At 42.8% G+C, this 21,423-nt stretch overlaps 1 protein-coding gene across 3 annotated transcripts in view; it reads right to left on the bottom strand.

The window, feature by feature from the left end:
* The window catches only part of RIC1 (RIC1 partner of RAB6A GEF complex), a 115,499-nt gene that overhangs the window by 53,041 nt on the left and 41,035 nt on the right, over window positions 1-21,423 (bottom strand). For all 3 annotated transcript variants that reach the window (XM_085871015.1, XM_085871016.1, XM_085871017.1), the window contains exons 8-10: window positions 20,323-20,467; window positions 18,579-18,627; window positions 14,309-14,485 (exon numbers count right to left, since the gene is read on the bottom strand). In XM_085871015.1, coding sequence (XP_085727141.1) covers window positions 14,309-14,485; window positions 18,579-18,627; window positions 20,323-20,467 — 371 coding nt within the window. The remainder of the gene's footprint in view (window positions 1-14,308; window positions 14,486-18,578; window positions 18,628-20,322; window positions 20,468-21,423) is intronic.

Genomic DNA, 21,423 nt, shown 5'->3' with positions numbered 1-21,423 from the left:
TCTGTGGCACAGGCATGGTGGTGGCATACGTCGTTTTATTTTTAAACCATCTCTCCTCTTTTGCTCCCTCTTTTCTTCTTCCTCCTCATCCTCCTCTCTCAGAGCCATCGTCCCATCCTGAGCTCCATTAGCATGCACACATTCATCTGAAAATCACTTCCTGGTTAAAGTCCCAAAAATCCAGGCTATCCGTCCACCTCCGATCATTTTTTCTTCTTTGCTCCAGTTTATGGAATTGCCTTCCAGAGACCATACCATTTCATCTCACAGCTTCAAAGAGGCAGTGGGTGCACCACCATCTCATGTAGACCCCCATCCTCCATCTCACATCGACCTCCACACAATCATTTTTACCCTGACTGACTCTGCCGAGCCTAATACTGTTTATTACTTGCCGGTTAGTGTTTCCTCCCATCCTGTTTTTTAGGTGTTCATTCGTTCCATTACTTGTGTAACAATTCGCCAGCTGCCTCACTGTCAGTTCATAGCCTTCATTACCTCGCTCTTGCATCAGCCTCGAGCTTCAAAACAAAAAAAAAACAAAAAAACAATTAAAACGTTGGCAAGAGTTTAGGAAAACATTAAGTTGCCCAAGGCATTTTTCTGCTTTTTTTCATACATTCGTTATTATTATTCCACTTATGGCTCGACATCAAGCAATTTATTTTGTGAGAAAATAATAAGCTGTATTTGAAAAGATCACTCCCTTGTGAAGATTTCAGTTTCACTGCAGTACCATAACAAATAATTTCTCCTAAAAATAAAAATAAAATCAACTTTCTTGAAAGGGGAAATCCTGGGGTTCAAGACCTCCCTGCAATGCATGGCATGCTCGACAATGCACCCCATGTTGACACTGCAACAGATGGCAGGATAACTTAGGTAAGATTGTCAGTCAGAGGAATCAAATTCAAGATCAGGGAATTCAAAGGTAAACTGACTACAAATGAACTACCCTGCAGCTGCTTCAAGTTACAGTAATCAATAGAATAACAAAAAACCAATGTCACCCCCAGGGTGACCAGTATCTTGCCAAAATGTGAACATGAGTGACTTATTTATTCGATTAAAGTTACTCAAAAAATAAGGGTTTCGTCGACCTTGATGCTTGACCTTTTTGTGACCTTGACCTTTATATTTTCGTACGGTTAATGGTATCTCTCCAGGACTGTTGTACATGAAATATCAAGAGATTTTGATGAGAACTGAGGAAATTAAATTTTCATGAAAAATCCGTTTTTTCGTCATGACGTCATCAAATGACGTCATAGCGTCAAACTTTTGACAGATCTGGAAAGCACTTATCAAGCGCTTTCATATGAGGTATTACTCGATGTGGTATCTAACATTTCAAAATTTGACCTTGGGGTCAAAAACTTTCGACCTCCAGCGCTAACCATGAAGGTCAAGGCCGATCGCCACCAAAAATTAATCAGCTGAGCGCCAGACCATGAACTATATTCCTGTGAAGTTTGAAGACGATCCGATCAAAATTACTCAAAAAATAAGGGTTTCGTCGACTCCCCTGATTTGCGACAAAGTGACCTTGACCTTTGACCTTGAAAATTTTATGTGCTGAAAGGGACCTCTCTAGGACTCCGATATGCGAAGTTACAAAAATTTCCAATGATAACTGTGCTCTGCAGAGTGATCAATACGTGATTACAGACAAACAAAAAATATATATATAAAAAAAAACAAAAACATACAACCTGACTAACATATCTTGCAAAAACTTCGTTTTGGCAAGATAAAAAAAACAAAAAAAAACAAAAAAAAAACAAAACATACAAGCTGACTAACATATCTTGCAAAAACTTCGTTTTGGCAAGATAAAAATTAATCAGCTGAGCGCCATACCACACCCTATATATCCACCAAGGTTAGAGATCCTTCGATCAACGTTACTTAAAAATTAAGGGTTTCGTCGACCTTGATGATTGACCTTTTTGTGACCCTGACCTTTGAACTTGACAATTTAGTATGGTTGATAGTATGTCTCCAGGACTCATATACATGAACTCTCAAAAGATTTTGATGAGAAAGGAGAAAATAAAATTTTCATGAAAAATCCGTTTTTTCATCATGACGTCATCAAATGACGTCATAGCGTCAAACTTTTGACAGATCTGGAAAGCACTTATCGAGTGCTTTCATATGAGGTGTTACTCGATATGATATCTAAGATTTCAAAATTTGACCTTGGGGTCAAAAACATTCGACTTCCAGCGCTAACCATGAAGGTCAAGGCCGATCGCCACCAAAAATTAATCAGCTGAGCGCCAGACCATGAACTATATTCCCATGAAGTTTGAAGACGATCCGATCAAAATTACTAAAAAAATAAGGGTTTCGTCGACTCCCTTGATTTGGGACAAAGTGACCTTGAAAATTTTATGTGCTGAAAGGGACCTCTCTAGGACTCCGATATGCGAAGTTACAAAAATTTCCAATGATAACTGTGCTCTGCAGAGTGATCAATACGTGATTACAGACAAACAAAAAATATATATAAAAAAAACAAAAAACATACAACCTGACTAACATATCTTGCAAAAACTTCGTTTTGGCAAGATAAAAAAAACAAAAAAAAACAAAAAAAAACAAAACATACAAGCTGACTAACATATCTTGCAAAAACTTCGTTTTGGCAAGATAAAAATTAATCAGCTGAGCGCCATACCACACCCTATATATCCACCAAGGTTAGAGATCCTTCGATCAACGTTACTTAAAAATTAAGGGTTTCGTCGACCTTGATGATTGACCTTTTTGTGACCTTGACCTTTGAACTTGACAATTTAGTATGGTTGATAGTATGTCTCCAGGACTCATATACATGAACTCTCAAAAGATTTTGATGAGAAAGGAGAAAATAAAATTTTCATGAAAAATCCGTTTTTTCATCATGACGTCATCAAATGACGTCATAGCGTCAAACTTTTGACAGATCTGGAAAGCACTTATCGAGTGCTTTCATATGAGGTATTACTCGATATGATATCTAAGATTTCAAAATTTGACCTTGGGGTCAAAAACATTCGACTTCCAGCGCTAACCATGAAGGTCAAGGCCGATCGCCACCAAAAATTAATCAGCTGAGCGCCAGACCATGAACTATATTCCCATGAAGTTTGAAGACGATCCGATCAAAATTACTAAAAAAATAAGGGTTTCGTCGACTCCCTTGATTTGGGACAAAGTGATCTTGAAAATTTTATGCGCTGAAAGGGACCTCTATAGGACTGATATGCGAAGTTACAAAAATTTCCAATGATAACTGTGCTCTGCAGAGTGATCGATACGTGATTACAGACAAACAAAAAAACAAAATAAATAAATACATAAAAATAAAACATACAAGCTGACTAACATATCTTGCAAAACTTTGTTTTGGCAAGATAATAATAATAATCTTTTTTTTTTTTACGGACATCATGTTGGTGCTACGTGAAGCCCAAACCATCTTCGGAGCTGTCATTTTCACAATCACCATGCCCTTCCCCATAAGCTTTCCTTTTTGTGTAAAAGGACCAAAGAGACTGTTCAAAGGATCATCAAAGATTGAAAAGTTTGGAGCTGATAGGCATCACGGGTCTTGTGAAGACGACAGTAAGTGTAGGCCTCTGGTGTCAGCCTCCGGGTCAGTACAATTGGAATCGATTCGAGCTATATAACCACGATGTATTACAGTGCCTTCAGAAAGTATTCACACCCCTCGACTTTTGTCACAATTTGTTGTTGTTACAGCCTGATTTTAAAATGGATTACATTTCAAATATTTTGTCACTGATCTACACAAAATACCCCACAATTACAAAGTGAAAACATGTTTTAAGAAAGTTTTACAAATTAATTAAGAATGAAAAGCTGAAATGTCTTGCGTCAATAAGTATTCAACCCTGAGTCAATACTTTATAGAAGCGCTGTTGGCAGTGATACAGCTTCATCTTCTTGGGTATGTCTGTATCAGCTTTGTACATCTGGATTTGGGGATTTTCTCCCATTCTTCCTTGCAGATTTGCTCAAGATCTGTCAAGTTGGATGGGGAGCATCGGTGAACAGCGATCTTCAAATCTTTCTACAGATTCTCAATGGGATTCAAGTCTGGGCTTTGGAATGGCTTCAGAACAAGAACGTGAAAGTCCTTGAGTGGCCCAGCCAGTGTTGCTTGGGTTGTATGCTTGGGGTCATTGTCCTGTTGGAATGTAAATCTTCACCGGAGTCTTGGGTCTTTTGCACTCTGAAGCAGGTTCTCCTCTAGGATTTACCTGTATTTGTCTCCATTCATTGTTTCCTCGATCCTTACAAGTCTCCCAGTCTCTGCCACTGAAAAGCATCCCCAGAGCATGACGCTGCCACCACCATGCTTCACGGTAGGGATGGTGTTAGATGTGTGATGACCTGTGCTCAGTTTCCACCAGATGTATCGCTTCGCATTCAGACCAAAGAAATCAATTTTCATCTCATTATAACACAGAATCCTTTTCCTCGTGCTCTGAGGATCTTTCACGTGCCTTTTTGCAAACTACAGGTGTGCTGCCATTTGCCTTTTTCGCAGGAGCGGCTTTTGGCTGGCCACTCTCATAAAACCGAGATTTGTGAAGTGCTGCAGAGACTGTTGTCCTTCCAGCAGGTTCTCCTATCTCAGCCAAGAAACTCTGTAGTTCTGTCAGAGTGGTCTTTGGGTTCTTGGTCACCTCCCTGACCAAGGTCCTTCTTGCCTGGTTGCTCAGTTTGGTTGGATGGCCAGCACTAGGAAGAGTCTGGGTAGTTCCATATTCTTTCCATTTCCTAATGATGCAGCTCACTGTGCTCTTGGGAACTTTTAACACTTTAGAATTTGTTTTATACCCTCACCCAGATCTCTACCTCCTCACAATTCTATCTTGGAGTTCAACGGACAGTTCCTTGGACTTCATGGGGAGAGTTTCTACTCTGACGTGCACAGTCAACTGTGGGACCTCATATAGAAAGGTGTGTTTCTTTCTAAATTATGTCTAAATCAATTGAATTGGCCACAGGTGGACTCCAATCAAGTTGCAGAGACATCTCAAGAATGATGAAATGAAAATGGATGCACCTCAGCTCATTGTGGAGTGTTATAGCAAAGGGGTGGAATACTTATTGATACAAGAAATTTCAGCAGTTCATTTTTAATGAATTTGTAAAAATGTCTAAAAACATGTTTTCACTTTGTCATCATGGGGTATTTTGTATGCATCGGTGACAATTTAAAAAAATTAATATCATTCACTTTAAATTCAGACTGTAACAACAAAATGTGACAAAGGTTGAGGGCTGTGAATACTTTCTGAAGGCACTGTATCTGCACATAGGCGGTGGGCATGTTTTTCCTTCAAACCCGGTTTCTTATCTTTCTCCTTAATTTATCCTTCCTCAGAATGACCCTGATGGCACCTGTTTTGTTAACCTAATATTGTGTAAGTATTAGTCTCGAGTTAGCTCTGCACAGTCTTCTTTTCTTTTGCTTACTGTACAACTGTATTTCTTTTGCCGCAGTACACCCATTTTGCATGTCCCTGTTATATGAATCTTCCTTTGTAAATAGATCCATCGTTGTGATTGTGCCACACACCTTTCCTCACACTTTCTTTTAATAAATGTTATTGGTTATTGCAATTGAGCCAGCTCATAGCATCCTTTCCACCATTGCTCCAGTATAGTCTGCGTGTAGTGCGAGCCGAGAAGTTTTACCCCCACCAATTGGCTCTACACGTTAGCCGGTGCGTACTTGGCAGCTCTGCTCAGCTGCACCTGATCAGGTAAAGTAAGGCAAGTACCCATCGAGGGCACAAGTCCCCCTTGATGCTGTCAATCCACTGGAAATGGTAACACACAAAGTAGTGAGAACCCTGCCAGGATTGGCGGTACCAATTGGCGTTCGTGGTCGACGAGCAACTCGCCAAGTTTTTCATGGCTGGTGGCCTCAGGACCAGGCATTCGGAATGAACTTGAGTACTTCCCCTCATGGCGAACCTCGAAACAGGATCTGCAACCTTTAAAAACCGTCTTCTTCAGATGGCTGGGCAGATTGAAGGGAATCTTCATACACATGTTCCCTTTGAGAGGTCGCATGGTTTGGCAGCCATATTGGATTAAAGGAAATATTTTTAAAATTCTCTCTCTTGAACCACTGCATCAATCAATGTGAAGCTTCAAAATTATGATCCATGTCAAGGGGAATATATGTTTTAAATTTTAACCTGATTGAATGCAGAGTATGGCAGCCAGAATTATTACATTTTTTGATTAAAAAAAAATAAGGCTCACTTGTATTGGCTGTGCCTGGATGGGGTGAGGGTAGAGTTGTAGCAGTTCAAATATGAGTCCAATCTAGGTTCCTCCTGACGACTTCATCTGTGCTTCTTGATTGTTCGGGTTCCTTGTGATGACTCCAATGCAGTACCTATTTAATTTGATCTTCCATTTGATTTGAATTTATTGTTTATTAATTGCAAATCTACTGCCAGAAGTGTTGGCTCGCACCAAGTCCTTCTCAAAACTGTGTGGGGTAAGTATTCTATGAATACCAAGTCGTTTTTATCTACAACCGCTTGTCTGATCAATGCGAAAAAAATAGGAGGGACTCCCCATGGAAAATATTTTGTTGAAACTCTGATGTCATAGGTCACATGGTATGACAGCCATATTGGAACAAAGGTAAAAAAAAAAAAAAAACTTGGAAATCATTATCTCCTCAAGGCCCAGTCACACCTTGACGTTTTAGCCAGCTTATGCCGATTTTTGGAAAATTTATCTAAAACGCTGATACACGTCGAATACGTTATGGGTAAGTTTTGATAACATTGAGAGCACGCTGAAAAACACTGCTATACGTCGTTGTATGCTGGCTTTAAACGTTGTACTTTTCGGTTGTCCTCATTTTCCATGCTTGAAATTTTGAGACTTATGCCAGCGTACGACTCACACGTTCTGCGTAACGCTGGCCATAAGTTGTTGGCACATCACGCGATCGTTGACACACGTCACTTGTAAGTTACTCATAAGTCGAAACACGTCGGGGTAATGTCTAGTATACCCGAAACTTATTTCTAACCTATGAGTAATGTGTTGTACTCACGTTACACGATCGGTGACACACATCGACACACGTTACTTGTAAGGCGCTCATAAGTCGAAACACATGAAGGTAATGGTTAGCGTCAGTGCTCCAGACTCCCTGGTTTTTTTTCTTCCTTCCTTCGGTATGATAGTGATTTTGACACTTCGATTTCTAGTGCGGTTATAATATAATATAATCAAAAGGCTGCCGCTCAACGATTTAAATCATAACCGCACTGTACACTGAACACCGTCATACCGAAGAAAAAAAAAACCGGGAGTCTGGAACACTGACGCTAACCATTACCTTGACGTGTTTCGACTTACGAGTACCTTTCAAGTAACGTGTGTCAATGTGTGTCAACGGTCACATATCGTGCGTACAACTTATAACCATTGCATGTGTCATATGGCAAGTACGTCGTAAAATTTTCAACATGTTTAAAATTACAAGACGTACTCCACTTACTACGATGTATGATAGTGTACTTTAGCATTCTACTCACGTATACCAAACTTACCCATACCGTATTCGACGTGCGCCAGCGTTTTAGACGCATTTTTCAGAGGTCGGCATACGCTGGCAAGATCGCCAGGGTGTGACTGCGATGTTGACACTTCCATTTCTGCGGCGGTTATGATTTGAACCATTGTGCGGCAGCCTTTTAATAGGCTATGCCACGTGATCGTCGGCGATACGTGCAGCGCGCTATGCATAAGTTAGACTATCGTTGGGCATATGTCGTGAAGGCCGACAACAGGCTCAGCATTCGTTGGTATAAGTTATCTATAACACAACGAAACGTTCTGTGTCCATTACTAATACGTTATGCATAAGACCAAGTCGTTATGAATACATCTGAATCTTTTTTAAAAAACATCAAAAGTTCAACGTAAGTCAGCGTTTTACATACATTTTAACACGTTGCCATTGCTGGCTAAAACGTCAAGGTGTGACTGGGCCTTAAACTGCTTAAAGAAAAGAAAAAGTGCAACTTTGCCAGCCAGACACACCCCATGGGGTATGTAGGGTGATAATGATGACGTCATTGGATAAGTGGTATTCCAGCCCTAATTGGTCGAATCAAAATCTTTATCCAAAAATAACCTGAAACTTCATATATCTGATTTACGACCAGACGTAAGTGGAGAATTAAATTTACGACCTCATCGGTCATATGTTCTGGTGGCCATATTGGATTGAAAATAAAAACGTTTAAAAAAAAAAAAAAATCTTATTCTCTAGAACCACTCCACAGATCAATGCCAAACTTCATACATACTGTTGTGGTTGACGAAATTCGCAAACCACCATTCAGGTCCCTTAGGTGAGATATCTCTGTAAGTATATGTGTAGTTAGGCCCAAACCCGTTGTTTAGAGGGAATAAATGTCATTCATTCGGGCTGCGACCCTTCTAGATAGCCGTTTTTCTTTTACTATCTTTATTTTGGACCAGCCGCCATTACTACCACCACAACCACCACCAACCACGTCTCAACAGCCATCACACAACAACCACCAACCGCAACGCCGCTTCACAACCACAGCCACGACCCTTGCCGTCACATCTCGCTCTCGCAACCATTGCATCACCGCCATTCCCGCGCCGCTTGTGGACACCGATCCTGGACTCGTGCAGGGCGCGCGCCGAGCGGCGGGTGCAAAAACACCAGCCTTTCCAAAGAAATCGGATCAAAAACGATTCACGCCCACTTCTGTTCCGTCCTATCAGCGAACGTGGGGCGATTTGGCCCCGCCTCCAGGTGCGTCGGAGTATAATCGCTATATGCAGATTCGCGGATCAAAAATCATTCACGCCCACTTTTCCTCTGTCCAATGGGGAGCCAGCCAGAGGTGAAGGGTCGAAGGTAAAGGAGCGAAGCCCCGGGGGCTATAAAGGGCCGCGTTCGCTCGCCAAAAAGGCAGTTGAGTTGGGAAGAGTTAGTTGAGTCAGTCAAGGAGAGTTGAGAAGAGAAGAGTCAGAGAAAGCAGTTGGACGGAGCTGAGAAGAGTGGAGAGTGGGAGAGTTGGAGAGGTGGCGGCGGCGGTGAAGGCAGTCGAGAGGGCGCTCGTGTCAGAGTCGGGGAGCTGCGGAGAGGGGAGGCCGATAACGCGACCGAGGTCGCGGTGGAGACGCTCGTCGCGGGACCCGAGCCAGCGAGATATCCTCATCCCCCCCGAGCATCAACAACCCCCTCCTGTTTCCCCCCGCGCTGAGATAGTGTGAGAAGGGGGCCCCGTTCCCACCCCATTCCAGACACTGTCCGCGAGGCCCGCGGAGTCGGGGCGCCACCGCCATCTTGCGGCTCATCACCAGACGGGTAGGCTCGACGCGGTCTCGGCCCCAGGCCCGTCTGCCCCCTCATAGTGGAGGGTGGTCCCTTTTTCTTTTGCTTTGAGTATGTGGGTTGTCGGCGCCGTCTGTGAAGTAAAACTGTATAAGTGTTGCCGTCTGCTCGGTAGTCGGTAGTAGATCTGCAGTGTGTGTTTCTCTTTTATATTTGCTTTTTGTGCATTATTGTGTGTTTCTTCTATTTTTACATTTGCTTTTGGTGTATAATTGTATATGTGTGCTTTCCGTTTGCCACGGAATAAATGTGCTTTATGTTGAACTGTTTTTCCCGTTTCGCTTCGTCTTTTCCTTTATTGAATCTCCATCTTACTTCACGTAAAGGGTTGGTCATGGGCTAAAGACGCCCAATAATTAATCGAACCGTCGAGGTTGACTATAACACCGCTCGGTTATCCCGATAGTACGGAACGGGTCGCTTAAAGTGGCCCGTGTCCGAAGTCGACCTGCGGCGAGGTGCGATCGCCCGGTCTACCCTCCGTGTGGGTACTTAGGTAGGTCGAATTTGGCGAGCAACCCTATCCCACGCGGGGGGCCGATTGGCACGATCGTGGTGAGGCCGAAAGGCCCACCCGTGACTAGTTCCCGGCGTTAGTCCGAGAGGGTCACGACGGGATTGTCCGTCCGGTGGGCGACGTGCCGCGATTCGAGTTACGTGGCCGCTCGCACGGCGGCGGGCGCGAATCCGCAACAATATCAACTAATCATGGGGAATCTAGTTATGATTTTTTTTGTCATATTCACCTTCAGACGCAATTTAGCCTTAATGTGCACAAAAATGGTTGTTACATATCCTTATAATCAACCAATAAATCTCCAAATAATGGCAATATATGTGAAATAGGGAGCAGGGATGATACGGCTCTATGGGCCATCATAGCAGTGGACCATAATAGTAGCATGTTCAGTTAACCATGATATTGTTGTGGTTGACGAAATTCGCAAACCACCATTCAGGTCCCTTAGGTGAGATATCTCTGTAAGTATATGTGTAGTTAGGCCCAAACCCGTTGTTTAGAGGGAATAAATGTCATTCATTCGGGCTGCGACCCTTCTCGAGAGCCGTTTTTCTTTTACTATCTTTATTTTGGACCAGCCGCCATTACTACCATTACTACCACCACCAACCACGTCTCAACAGCCATCACACAACAACCACCAGCCGCAACGCCGCTTCACAACAACAACGCCAACAGCCACGACCTTTACCGTCACAACTCGCCCTCGCAACCATCGCATCACCGCCATTTCCGCGCCGCTTGTGGGCACCGATACTGGACTCGTGCAGGGTGCGCACCGAGCAGCGGGTGCAAAAAAATGCCAGCCTTTCCGAAGCAATCGGATCAAAAACGACTCATGCCCACTTCTGTTCCATCCTATCAGTGAGCATGGGGCGATTTGGCCCCGCCTCCAGGTGCGTCGGAGTAATATCGCTATATGCAGATTCATGGATCAAAAAGCATTCACGCCCACTTTTCCTCTGTCCAATGGGGAGCCAGCCAGAGGTAAAGGGTCGAAGGTGAAGGAGCGAGGCCACGGGGGCTATAAAGGGCCGCGTTCGCTCGTAGTTGAGTCAGTCAAGTGGAGTTCGGAGTAGAGTTGGGAAGAAGAAGCAGTAGTAGTCAGTCAAGTGGAGTTCTGAGTTGAGTTGGGAAGAGCCAGTCAAGAGAGGAGTCGGAGAAGGCAGTTGGACGGAGCTGTGGAGAGTTGGAGAGGTGGCGGCGGCGAAGGCAGTCGAGGGGGTGCTCGTGTCAGAGTCGGGGAGCTGCGGAGAGGAGAGGCCGGCAACGTGACCGAGGTCGTGGTGGAGACGCTCGTCGCGGGACCCGAGCCAGGGAGATATCCTCCTTCCCCCGAGCATCAACAACCCCCTCCTGTTTCCCCCCGCGCTGAGATAGTGCAAGAAGGGGGCCCCGTTCCCACCCCATTCCAGACACTGTCCGCGAGGCCCGCGGAGTCGGGGCGCCACCGCCATTTTGCGGCTCATCATCAGACGGGTAGGCCCGACGCGGTCTCGGCCCCAGGCCCGTCTGCCCCCATCATCCTTGAGGGTGGTCCTTTTCTTTTGCTTTGAGTATATGTGTTGTCGGCGCCGTCTGTGAAGTAAAACTGTATAAGTGTTGCCGTGTGCTCGGTAGTCGGTGGTAAATCTGCATTGTGTTTTGCTTTTACATTTGCTTTTTGTGTATTATTGTGTTTCTTCTTCTTTTACATTTGCTTTTGGTGTAATTGTATATGTGTGCTTTCCGTTCATCGCGAAATAAATGTGCTTTATGTTGAACTGTTTTCCCGTTTCGCTTCGTCTTTTCCTTTATTGAATCTCCATCTTACTTCACGAAAAGGGTTGGTCGTGGGCTAAAACGCCCGATAATTAATCGAACCGTCCAGGTTGACGATAACACCGCTCGGTTATCCCGATAGTACGGAACGGGTCGCTTAAAGTGGCCCGTGTCCGAAGTCGACCTGCGGCGAGGTGCGATCGCCCGGTCTACCCTCCGTGTGGGTACTTAGGTAGGTCGAATTTGGCGAGCAACCCTATCCCACGTGGGGGGCCGATTGGCACGATCGTGGTGAGGCCGAAAGGCCCACCCGTGACTAGTTCCCGGCGTTAGTGCGAGAGGGTCACGACGGGATTGTCCGTCCGGTGGGCGACGTGCCGCATCCTCTCCATGCGGATTCGATCGCATGCCGCATCACGCGATTCGAGTTACGTGGCCGTTTGCACGCCGGCGGGCGCGAATCCGCAACAATATATTTGTTCAGAATGAGTGAGTGAGGTGAGACTATGCACTCTACCGAGTGCAGTTCTAGTTATAAAGGTCTGTTTGAGGAGCTCCCGGAATCCGGCGAGATTGTGAAAGAGAAAATCCGTCATTATTTACCTTTGATGATTTGTATATACTGTTGGACCCCACTATTCGCAGACCCCCATATTTGTGGGTCATAAAGCATGACCTGCTCTGACATTGGAGGGTTTTTTTTTTAACATTTCAGGACTGATCTCCATCCACCTGGGAAACTGGAAATCAGTCAACATCACAGTGTTACATAAAAAGATACAAAAACAGATCTCCTTAACTTCAGCACAATTAGCTTGCTGTCCTTCCAATCATCAGCAAGATCATGGAATCCATCATCACAGTTGACATAAAATCATTCCTTTTCTCCAACAGCCTCATCTCAGATCATCAATTCAGATTCAGGCCTAGTCACTCTACCTTCGACATGCTGCTTTGACTCTCCCAACAATGGTGGAGGCCCCTCAATATCAGACATGAGATCAGGGCCATCTCTCTGCATATCTCGAGCTTTTGATACCGTCTGGCATCCTGCCTTGCTCTCCAAACTGTCTGCCTTCGGAATCCAAGTCCAACTCCACTCTTGGATTACTGACCTCATCCTCTCTCATAGACAACATGTGGCTCTCAACGGAACTCTTTCATCTCTCCCTGTCAAGGCTGGAGTACCAAAAGTCAGTGGTCAAGGCCCATATTATTCCTAATCTTCATCAATGATCTCACTAACTCTCTGGAAAATCCTCTTTATCTCTTTGCTGATGACTCTACTCTCTGTCATGACATCTCTCATCCTGATAGACAGGCAGCAGCCTCTTCCCTCTCCTCAGACCTTGACAAAAATCACAAACTGGTCAAACAATTTTGCTTATGGATCCATATTGTCCACCCTTTGCATTCTCACTTACCCCATTCATCGTTACCTGCATCCCTTGTTTGTCTGTCTCTGTCTTCTTTCTCCCTCTTCCCTACTCTTGTTTTCCCTTTCTCCTGCTGTTCCCTTTGTTATGTTGTGTTATGATTTGTTCAGTGTATTCACTCTTCCACAAGCCCAGACTATGTTTAAAAAATAATAATAATTAAAACAATTCCCCGACATTCGCGGCATTTTTCAGGAACGTATCCCCTGCAAACAGCGGGGTCCGACAGTACCATACTGTATATGCCTCAGGAAGAAGATAATTGCTTGAGAGTCGTTTATTGGCATAATTAGGCCGATTACGGTCACTTGAGAATTGCAATTCCACGGGGTTCCACATATCTAATGGGATTGTGAGTTAGACAGGTGACCGTGATGCAGTGTGACCACTCCTTGGCTTTTTAACAAGATCTTGGCTATTCGTTGTTCACCTTGGCGTCTTGGTTTTCTCTAGGTTTTCTTGGCATATAGGTTTTCTATTATCATCGCTTTTCCGAAACCTTGTGAATTCTTGGCTTTTTTCATTGGCTCACCTTGGCATTTATGAAAATGAGGAGTGGTCACACTGCCGTGATGGGCCATGAGATGTAGGGGACATGCTGCTGCGGTTTCGATCACGGTGCCTATGAAGTTGGTGATAGCATGATAGCGGAGGAGAAAGACTTACTTATTCTGCTGTTTCAATGAGGTAATGAAGAATATACAGTATGTAATGATCAATGTGGGAATGCTGAAGGGGTAGGGGAGGACAGAGAGTTGGGGTGGGTGGGGAAGAGTGGGGCAGAGAGCAAAGATGCAACAGAGTTTGGAGGGGTAGGTCAAGGCTTTGTGGGGGGAGTGGGGTTGAGAAGGGGGGTTGAAAGCTTTAAAACTGGGGATGGGGATTGAAGCCTTAGGATTGAGATGGAGATGTTGAGGATTTCAGGTTGGGTTGGGGGGCACAGGAGGTTGATGACTTGGGGGTTGTGAGGGGAGGTATTTTTGTTTATAATGAAATGTTGAGGACTTGAAATCACATTTTACATTGTGTGGATGCTCCATGGGTCTCTGCCAATAAATAGGAATAATAATAATAATAATAATAATAATAATAATAATAATAATAATAATAGCAACAAGAATAATCATGTCTACCAAAACTCGAGCAACCACTAACCATGCATGGGTTGACAGCAATTGAGCTTTTTACAAATTGAAGCAACACCAACTCTGTAGGAAACGTTTCTTCTTGATCATTGGCCTCAATCACCCCACCACATGGCTTTTCAGGGCAAGGTGCTCCATCATGCAGCGAAGATAATACCCACAGGTGGTATCCCTCAGGGCCCCAGCTCTACATGCACAATAAAACAACAACAAAGAAACAACATGGAGGCATGTGCCTTCTCCTGAAGACAACAATTAGGTTTAAATAACACTTCTCAAAAACAAAAACAGCTGAAGCAAATTCACTTCTGCAATTTGAACTGCCATGAATGGAAGCATCAACGTCACCCACCTTCAAAAAGCAAATGTTTCAACATACACAAGATGCCATCAAAAGTGTCTCATTCCTGGAAGTTCACTTTTTGAAAACTTCACCATAATCCCCACTGCACTGATGATGCAATATGTAGCAGTGTTGCACTGCAACTCCCAAACGTCATGGGGTTCTCATTCATTAAAATAAATGTTTCGAGGGCTTCATCTTGACCACCAGGAAAAAAAATCATAATCAAATGCATCCCCACTTTTTTATTTTTGAAAAGCTGACAGGAACCCGAGAATAATCATCGCTTCTCACCGTGAGTTAAGTTTCTTTATTTGTTAATTTTTAAGAGCAGGGCCTGTGAAAAATACCCATTGAGTGTTTCAAGTAAATCTAAGCTAATATGCAATTATTGTAAATTAAACCCTTAAATAATATTGCAGGAGTTACGTTCCTGGAAAATGCCACGATAGTTAAAACCAAGGGCCCATGGGAAAAAGGGGGTTAGGTTCCTGGGCTTCGAGAAAATATAGAGGAAGGTAGGCGGTAGCTAAAAATAAAAGCATCACAATTGACATAAACATGAAACATAAATACAGTATAAAATATACAAAACACAAGAGTTTTAACTTTTTAATTTATTCCAAAACAGGGAGGTGCTATTTACAAAAGTGAGATGAGTGAGTGTAAAAGTATTACATACTCTGCCATAAATATAAACCACAAGATTTAGCTTGGGATGATGATGCTGTTGGGTAGAGTGGGGAGGGGGATTTAGCGATCGGAAGAGAAGCATTGTAATTACAATGAAGGCGCCAGCTACATTGTCACATGGGAGAAGGGTAAGACAATGCTTAACCACCTTCAATCCCGGAGCATATCTTTCCTGCTTGAACAGGAAGGTACGACATGGAATTCTCTTCCAGAATAGTCCCATCTCGGATCAGAGATTTAGATGGAGTCGTTGCTTTTCGGGGGATGGTACAACACACAGATGAACAAGAGGTGGGAGCGGAGGGGAAGTCGCAATCAGAGGAACTCCTTGGGGTTGGGAGGTGGAAGCTCAGTACAGGGGAGTGAGAAATCAAGTTAATGATGAAAAGTGTAACTCCACCGCCAGGGCATCATTCAGGCCTATCAAATTGGAGTTGACAATAACCAGGGAGAGACACTAAGGAGTCAGGGACGTCCTGTGGGAGGAAGGATTCCGTTAAACAGATGATGTCTGGTTTATCAGCAGTGATCTGGATTGAGAGATGTCAGGTTAGAGCAGACACCTCAGATGTTTGAGGTCCACACAGTTAGAGATGGGGGGAAGGAGGTACTGGGATTGTGAAGGATGGCATTGGGGGGCTTGAGTTGGGGTGAGGACAAAAGTTTGAGTGTGTGGGGCATGGGGGATGGTTTGTTTGAGTGAGGTGTGGGGGAAAGATTGTATGCGTAGGGTGTGGGGAAGGTTTGAGTGTGGGTTGAGAGAGCGTTTTCCGGTGAGTGGTGTGAGGAAAAGATCGAGTGTGTACTCTACGGTGTATGGGAAGGTGAAGGTTTGTGTGTGTGAAGTGAGAGTGAAGCATTTAGAGAGGAAGCATGGAGAGGGTGGTATGAGGAGGGAGGCAGAAAGGGGGGACATGAAGCCTCAAGGGAGTGGGGGTAGGGAAGGTTAAAGTGAGGAAAGGATAATGTTGGATAAAGGAATCACATAGGATAATGTTAACGAGGTAGAAGCAGGATACCAGGGAAGAAGGAAACAAAATAAGGAACACGGAAACAAAGAATTTTCACACTTTCTATCCAAGGATAGTCCTTCTTAGGACTTTAACAATATGAAACGAAACGAAAAGCAAAACAACAAACGAAATATTGCACAGGATACAACAGCAACACCGACTCAAGATACAATAACATAAAACATGACAAATCCGGTTCGAAAAGCTCAGCTTTATGAGGTGGAAATAAGGAGCTCAGATTTTTCACCACACTTGCAGAAAACCCCTGAACCGTTGTCTGAATTCATTTACATTATCCCCCAAGTATTTTTCAAAAAGCGAACGGATTACTATGTTGGCCACAATTGAATTTTATTCATGTTGACAGTAATCAGCAACAAATGCAAAAATCTTTCAGCTGTTTTGATTCTACTCAGAGACAAGATATTGGGTTATTGACTTCAATGTAGCTTCACACTGGATGGACAAAAGGCCAATTTTTACAATCCGTTATTAATGTTGGTATCAACATATAAATAAGGTGACAGATCATTTTGATTCATGTATTAAAAACAAAAAAAGTACTTTGTTATACCTTCGCGCAGAGTGACTTTATATCGGTAATCAATTTTTTAATTTTTTTTTAATTACAGTAAACCCTCTAATATTGTGAGTTTCAACCAATTGTGGGCAACCTATTGTGTTCCGATTTAGTTATCGCGGTATATAATTTCGGCCAATCATGGTTTTTGAGCTAAGATGAATCATTGTTTGCTCTCTTATTGAAATGATGGAAGAAGTGGTTTACGTTTGGATCAAGGACCAAACAGAAAAAAATGCCTTTGAGTGGACCAGTGTACTGGAGAAACCATTGTGGATTTACCAACGATTACAAGAGGCACCAGGGGCCGAGCTGATCCAACAGCCATCGCAAGTTCTACATCCACATCTTTTTGATCTCCCCCTCTTTCCATAGCATCATCATCATCGACGAGCTAAGTCTTGTATTTTCAATTAACGGCAGAGTACAGTTCAAACAAGTATGCAATATGTTTACCCTCACCCACCTCACTGTTTTGAAATAAATTAAAAAGGTAAAAGTCTTGTGTTTTTGTTTATTTTATACTGTGTTTATTATATTTCAATGTTAACATGCATTATATATATATATATATATATATATATATATATATATATATATATATATATATATATATATATATATACATTTTACATGTTTATTTCAATTGTAATCTGTTTATTTCTGGCTGCTGTCAATCTTCCTCAATATTTCCTCGAAGCCCAGGAACCAAAAAAACCCTTTTCCCATTGGCCCTTGGTTTCCACGATCGCGGTTTTAACTATCGCGGCATTTTCCACGAACATTAGCCCCATGACATTTAAGGGTTCACTGCATTACACTTCACAAGATAAAAACAGAAAGCATCTCCAAATGCAAAACCCATCTGCATCTGCTTTGTACTCAAACTAAACTTAACTAAAACACCAGCGAAAAAAATAAATTTTTAAATGTCAATTTTATTAATTATTTTCTCCATATTCTCTGAATAAAGATTTGTTAAAAATTTGATGTCAAAAGCTCAAATAGTAAAAAAGATTATGGCCTGGATGTACATGGACACAGACACACAACCCTATCTCACGCTGCGCGGGGTGGGGGGGGTGGGGTGGGACGAGCTGATAAACCCTGGAAGTAATAACACCACACATCACATGCCATGGTAAAACATAAAAAAAATAATGGAATCTGAAAACAATCATGTAATCAGTAATAAAAAGGAAATGAAACATGCATCAGAACAATTGGTAACATACAAAACTGTTCAAACCCAAACAATGTTTTCATTTTTGACAAATTTACACCACACAAGATAACATTCCTCAATTCCTCTTCCATATTCAAATCTCAAGAATACTAATCATTTGCACCAATTTGGCTCAAAAGTCAAAGGGATTTGGGTGATGAATCGGCATTAAAAGGTTTTTTTTCAATGAAGCCAACGTACTGTAGCGGCATAGTACAGTGATAGAATTGATAGAATCCAAGTGATAGAATTCAGAAGTACAGAAAATGCACAGAAATTGCATTTCAATAGGTGATCGACTTGATGCTCGGTTGTCACAAAATTGAAACTCGATTTAAATTATTTAATGATTCAGTAATATTAAGCTGTGTCGGGCAGATAAGGTCTCATAAAGATTTGTGAGCAAAGGATTGGAGTTTGGCATACCATGGAGTTGAATTTCATTGGTTCTTTGCGTCCACCATCTGCAGAAAACCTGGAAATAAAAAATAAATAAATAAAGGAATGCCAAAACATTACAAGCAAATAAATCTCCTTGGACTCTTTTCATTGGCAAAGGTTCTCAAGATGCATCCACTGCAGTCTTGCTGGCACGACATATCAAGTTGAAACTTTTACTGGAGCCACAACATATCTGCACCAGGATCGTTTGTTCGCAAAATATGGCGTGTGAAAGGGACAATGCCTAACAAAATACCGCACGGAGAAAAACGTCTTGCAACTTAATACAACAAAGTAATATTAGAATTTGGACTTCAAAGTTTCCAGTGGTATTTCATTCCAGAGTCATTCAACCTGGAATGTCACATTTATACCACATATTTGTTCTGATGAAGACTGGCCAGAAAAAGTCATATTTTGAACTACAAACTAAATTCTGGGATACCTGCCCACAACACAAGCACTCTCTTGTTATTTCAGCTTCAAACAACATGCAAACTCATGTTTTTAATAAACCCATGTTGACCATTTTTAATTGGTTTCAAAGCTTTTCAATTCATTAATAAGCCCAAGCTTTCTGCCCAATTCCACTCATTCGTTCCTCTTTTTTTCCCCCACCTGTGGAATCAACTTCCACATTTTCTTCAATCTCATTCCTCCCTCAAGGTCTTCAAGACAGTTGTTTATCACCACCATCTCAGATCATCCCCAATCCAAAAACCATCTTTTCTTCCCCCATTCACCCTCCACATGCTCACCTCTTTCCAAGTTCCCAGTTTTAAATTCCTGAGAGTTTGCTACTGCATCCATCTTTTCCAACCCATGTGTCCTCCCCTACCCCACATCCCTTATTTCTCCAAGTCTCCATCTATTTTGTCCCTCAACCCTGCTGCTGGTGTATTTCCCCAATCTCTTTCTGCTGTTGCTTTTGTCCTGTTACATCCTGATCCGTTATACATGTTATAGCTCGGCCATGAGTCTCGACTTTGTATGTACAAAAAGAATAAGAATCAATAGTCGTGTTTCCAGCCAAATTTTATGGTTTTGCAAATAAAAATGGAAAACACCATTGGGAAACAACAAGCTGGGCAGTGAATGAACAGAACTCGCACATTGCTCATTGGGTAATTGTGAAACCTCCTTCCACCTCCCCACCTCACACTTTGTCCCATCTTTGCTCTCCCCACTCCCTACTCCAATCCCAGGTCCTCACCCTTCCCTCCCAACCCGAAGGCATCAATCCTCTCCCCACACTCAAGCCTTCAAACCCCCACACCAAAAGTCACACCCCTCTTCCAAAATTGTCCCATCTTTACTCTCACCCTCCTCACTCATAAAAGCAAGTGGGCATTCACTTTCTGTTCCTCTATCATGCTATCGCCAACTTCACAGAAACCACAGTTTGAGGAGAAAATAGCTGGAAATAATAGCAAACCTGCATAACCTCCGCAGTAAAAGCGCTGCTTGAGAGAAAAAGTAATGCTGAAGGGTAATTCCTAATGGTTCCAAAAGGTAAATTCGAAAGGGTTCTGAAGGGTAGTAAAGAGGAATTCTAAAAGGTTCATAAATTGGCAGCGGTAGTTTAGAAATTGTGGGTGGAGTCAAGCGAATTGTCCAACCAATGGGTGGAACTCGCATGCACCCGCGGCTCCTTTTCTTGTGTCGACAAAGGGGTCACGTCACTTTTGAATCAGGTTAAAATGGTTGGCAGGCAATGTTGAAATCTCACCCAAAATCGCCTGTGAGCGTGCACAGCAAAAGGGCTCCAAAAACACTCCACAGGGACAAACCACCACGCTCCCAGCTCACGACCAGTACGCTCCAGTCCGGACTCCAACAGAGAAACACCACACCACCTGTGCGCCGGCAGATATCTGAAGGAATAATATTCCGACTTAACAAAGGATTTGCAAAGTAAGAAAAACCAAACTGCGCAGTTAGCTGCAACTGATTTTAAAAAAATTACAAAAACAAAGATATTGCCAGCAACTGAAAAATAATCGGTGGATTTTCCACATAATCACACAAATACGTTTCAGGGTTTGCTTTTTATGCTTTGATAGTGATGGAATTATTTTGCAGCCTCTTTGCCAATGTGTTTTGTTCACGAGTATAACAAAGAACTTTGGTGCAGGAGGAGGAGGAGGCCATTCTGCCCATCATGCCCGTGCTACACCAACACCAGAATCTATCACCAATCCACACCAAGCCAACTACAATCCGTGTTTGCCTCGATCTCCAATGCATCTACCTTATTCCAATTTTCCTATCTAAGGTACCTATGCAATTCTAATTTAAACTTATCTACTGTTTCTGCTGCCACTACCTTTCCAGGAGACCATTCCATGCATTAATCACTCTGAATGAAAACCCCTTGCTTTACGACCGTCTTAACTCTCATCTTCTTTACTTTCAGGCGATGGCCTCTGGTGCTAGCACTGTCTATTCTGCTGAAAAACCTGTCTAAACTTATTTTACCGATACCCTTATCTTAAACATCTCCATCAGATCCCCTCGTCCTGTGTTCTTCAGCCACTACTCATGGCAGTCTAGTTATCCCTGGATTTAATCCAGTAGCCGTACGCTGACCCTCTCAATGGTAGCTACGTCCTCCTTCAGATGTGGTAACCAACACTATATATTCTCGTAAATACTATTTCAAACTCATGAAAATCAGTCAGCATTGGTAACCTACCTCTTTTGATTTCGAATTCATCCCCACTATGAGTACAACCGAAAACCTAATTGGCTTTACCTATAGCTAACAGGGCTTCTTACGAGATAATGGGAATGATTAAGAGAGAGGAACTTACCAAACGAGAAAGTACAA

Source organism: Eptatretus burgeri, chromosome 2 (assembly GCF_056783735.1).
Source record: "Eptatretus burgeri isolate ZD-2024b chromosome 2, Ebu_testis_v1, whole genome shotgun sequence".
NCBI lineage: Eukaryota > Metazoa > Chordata > Myxini > Myxiniformes > Myxinidae > Eptatretus > Eptatretus burgeri.
The sequence above is the reverse complement of the archived record's forward strand: the minus strand, read 5'-3'. Positions and strand labels throughout refer to the sequence as shown.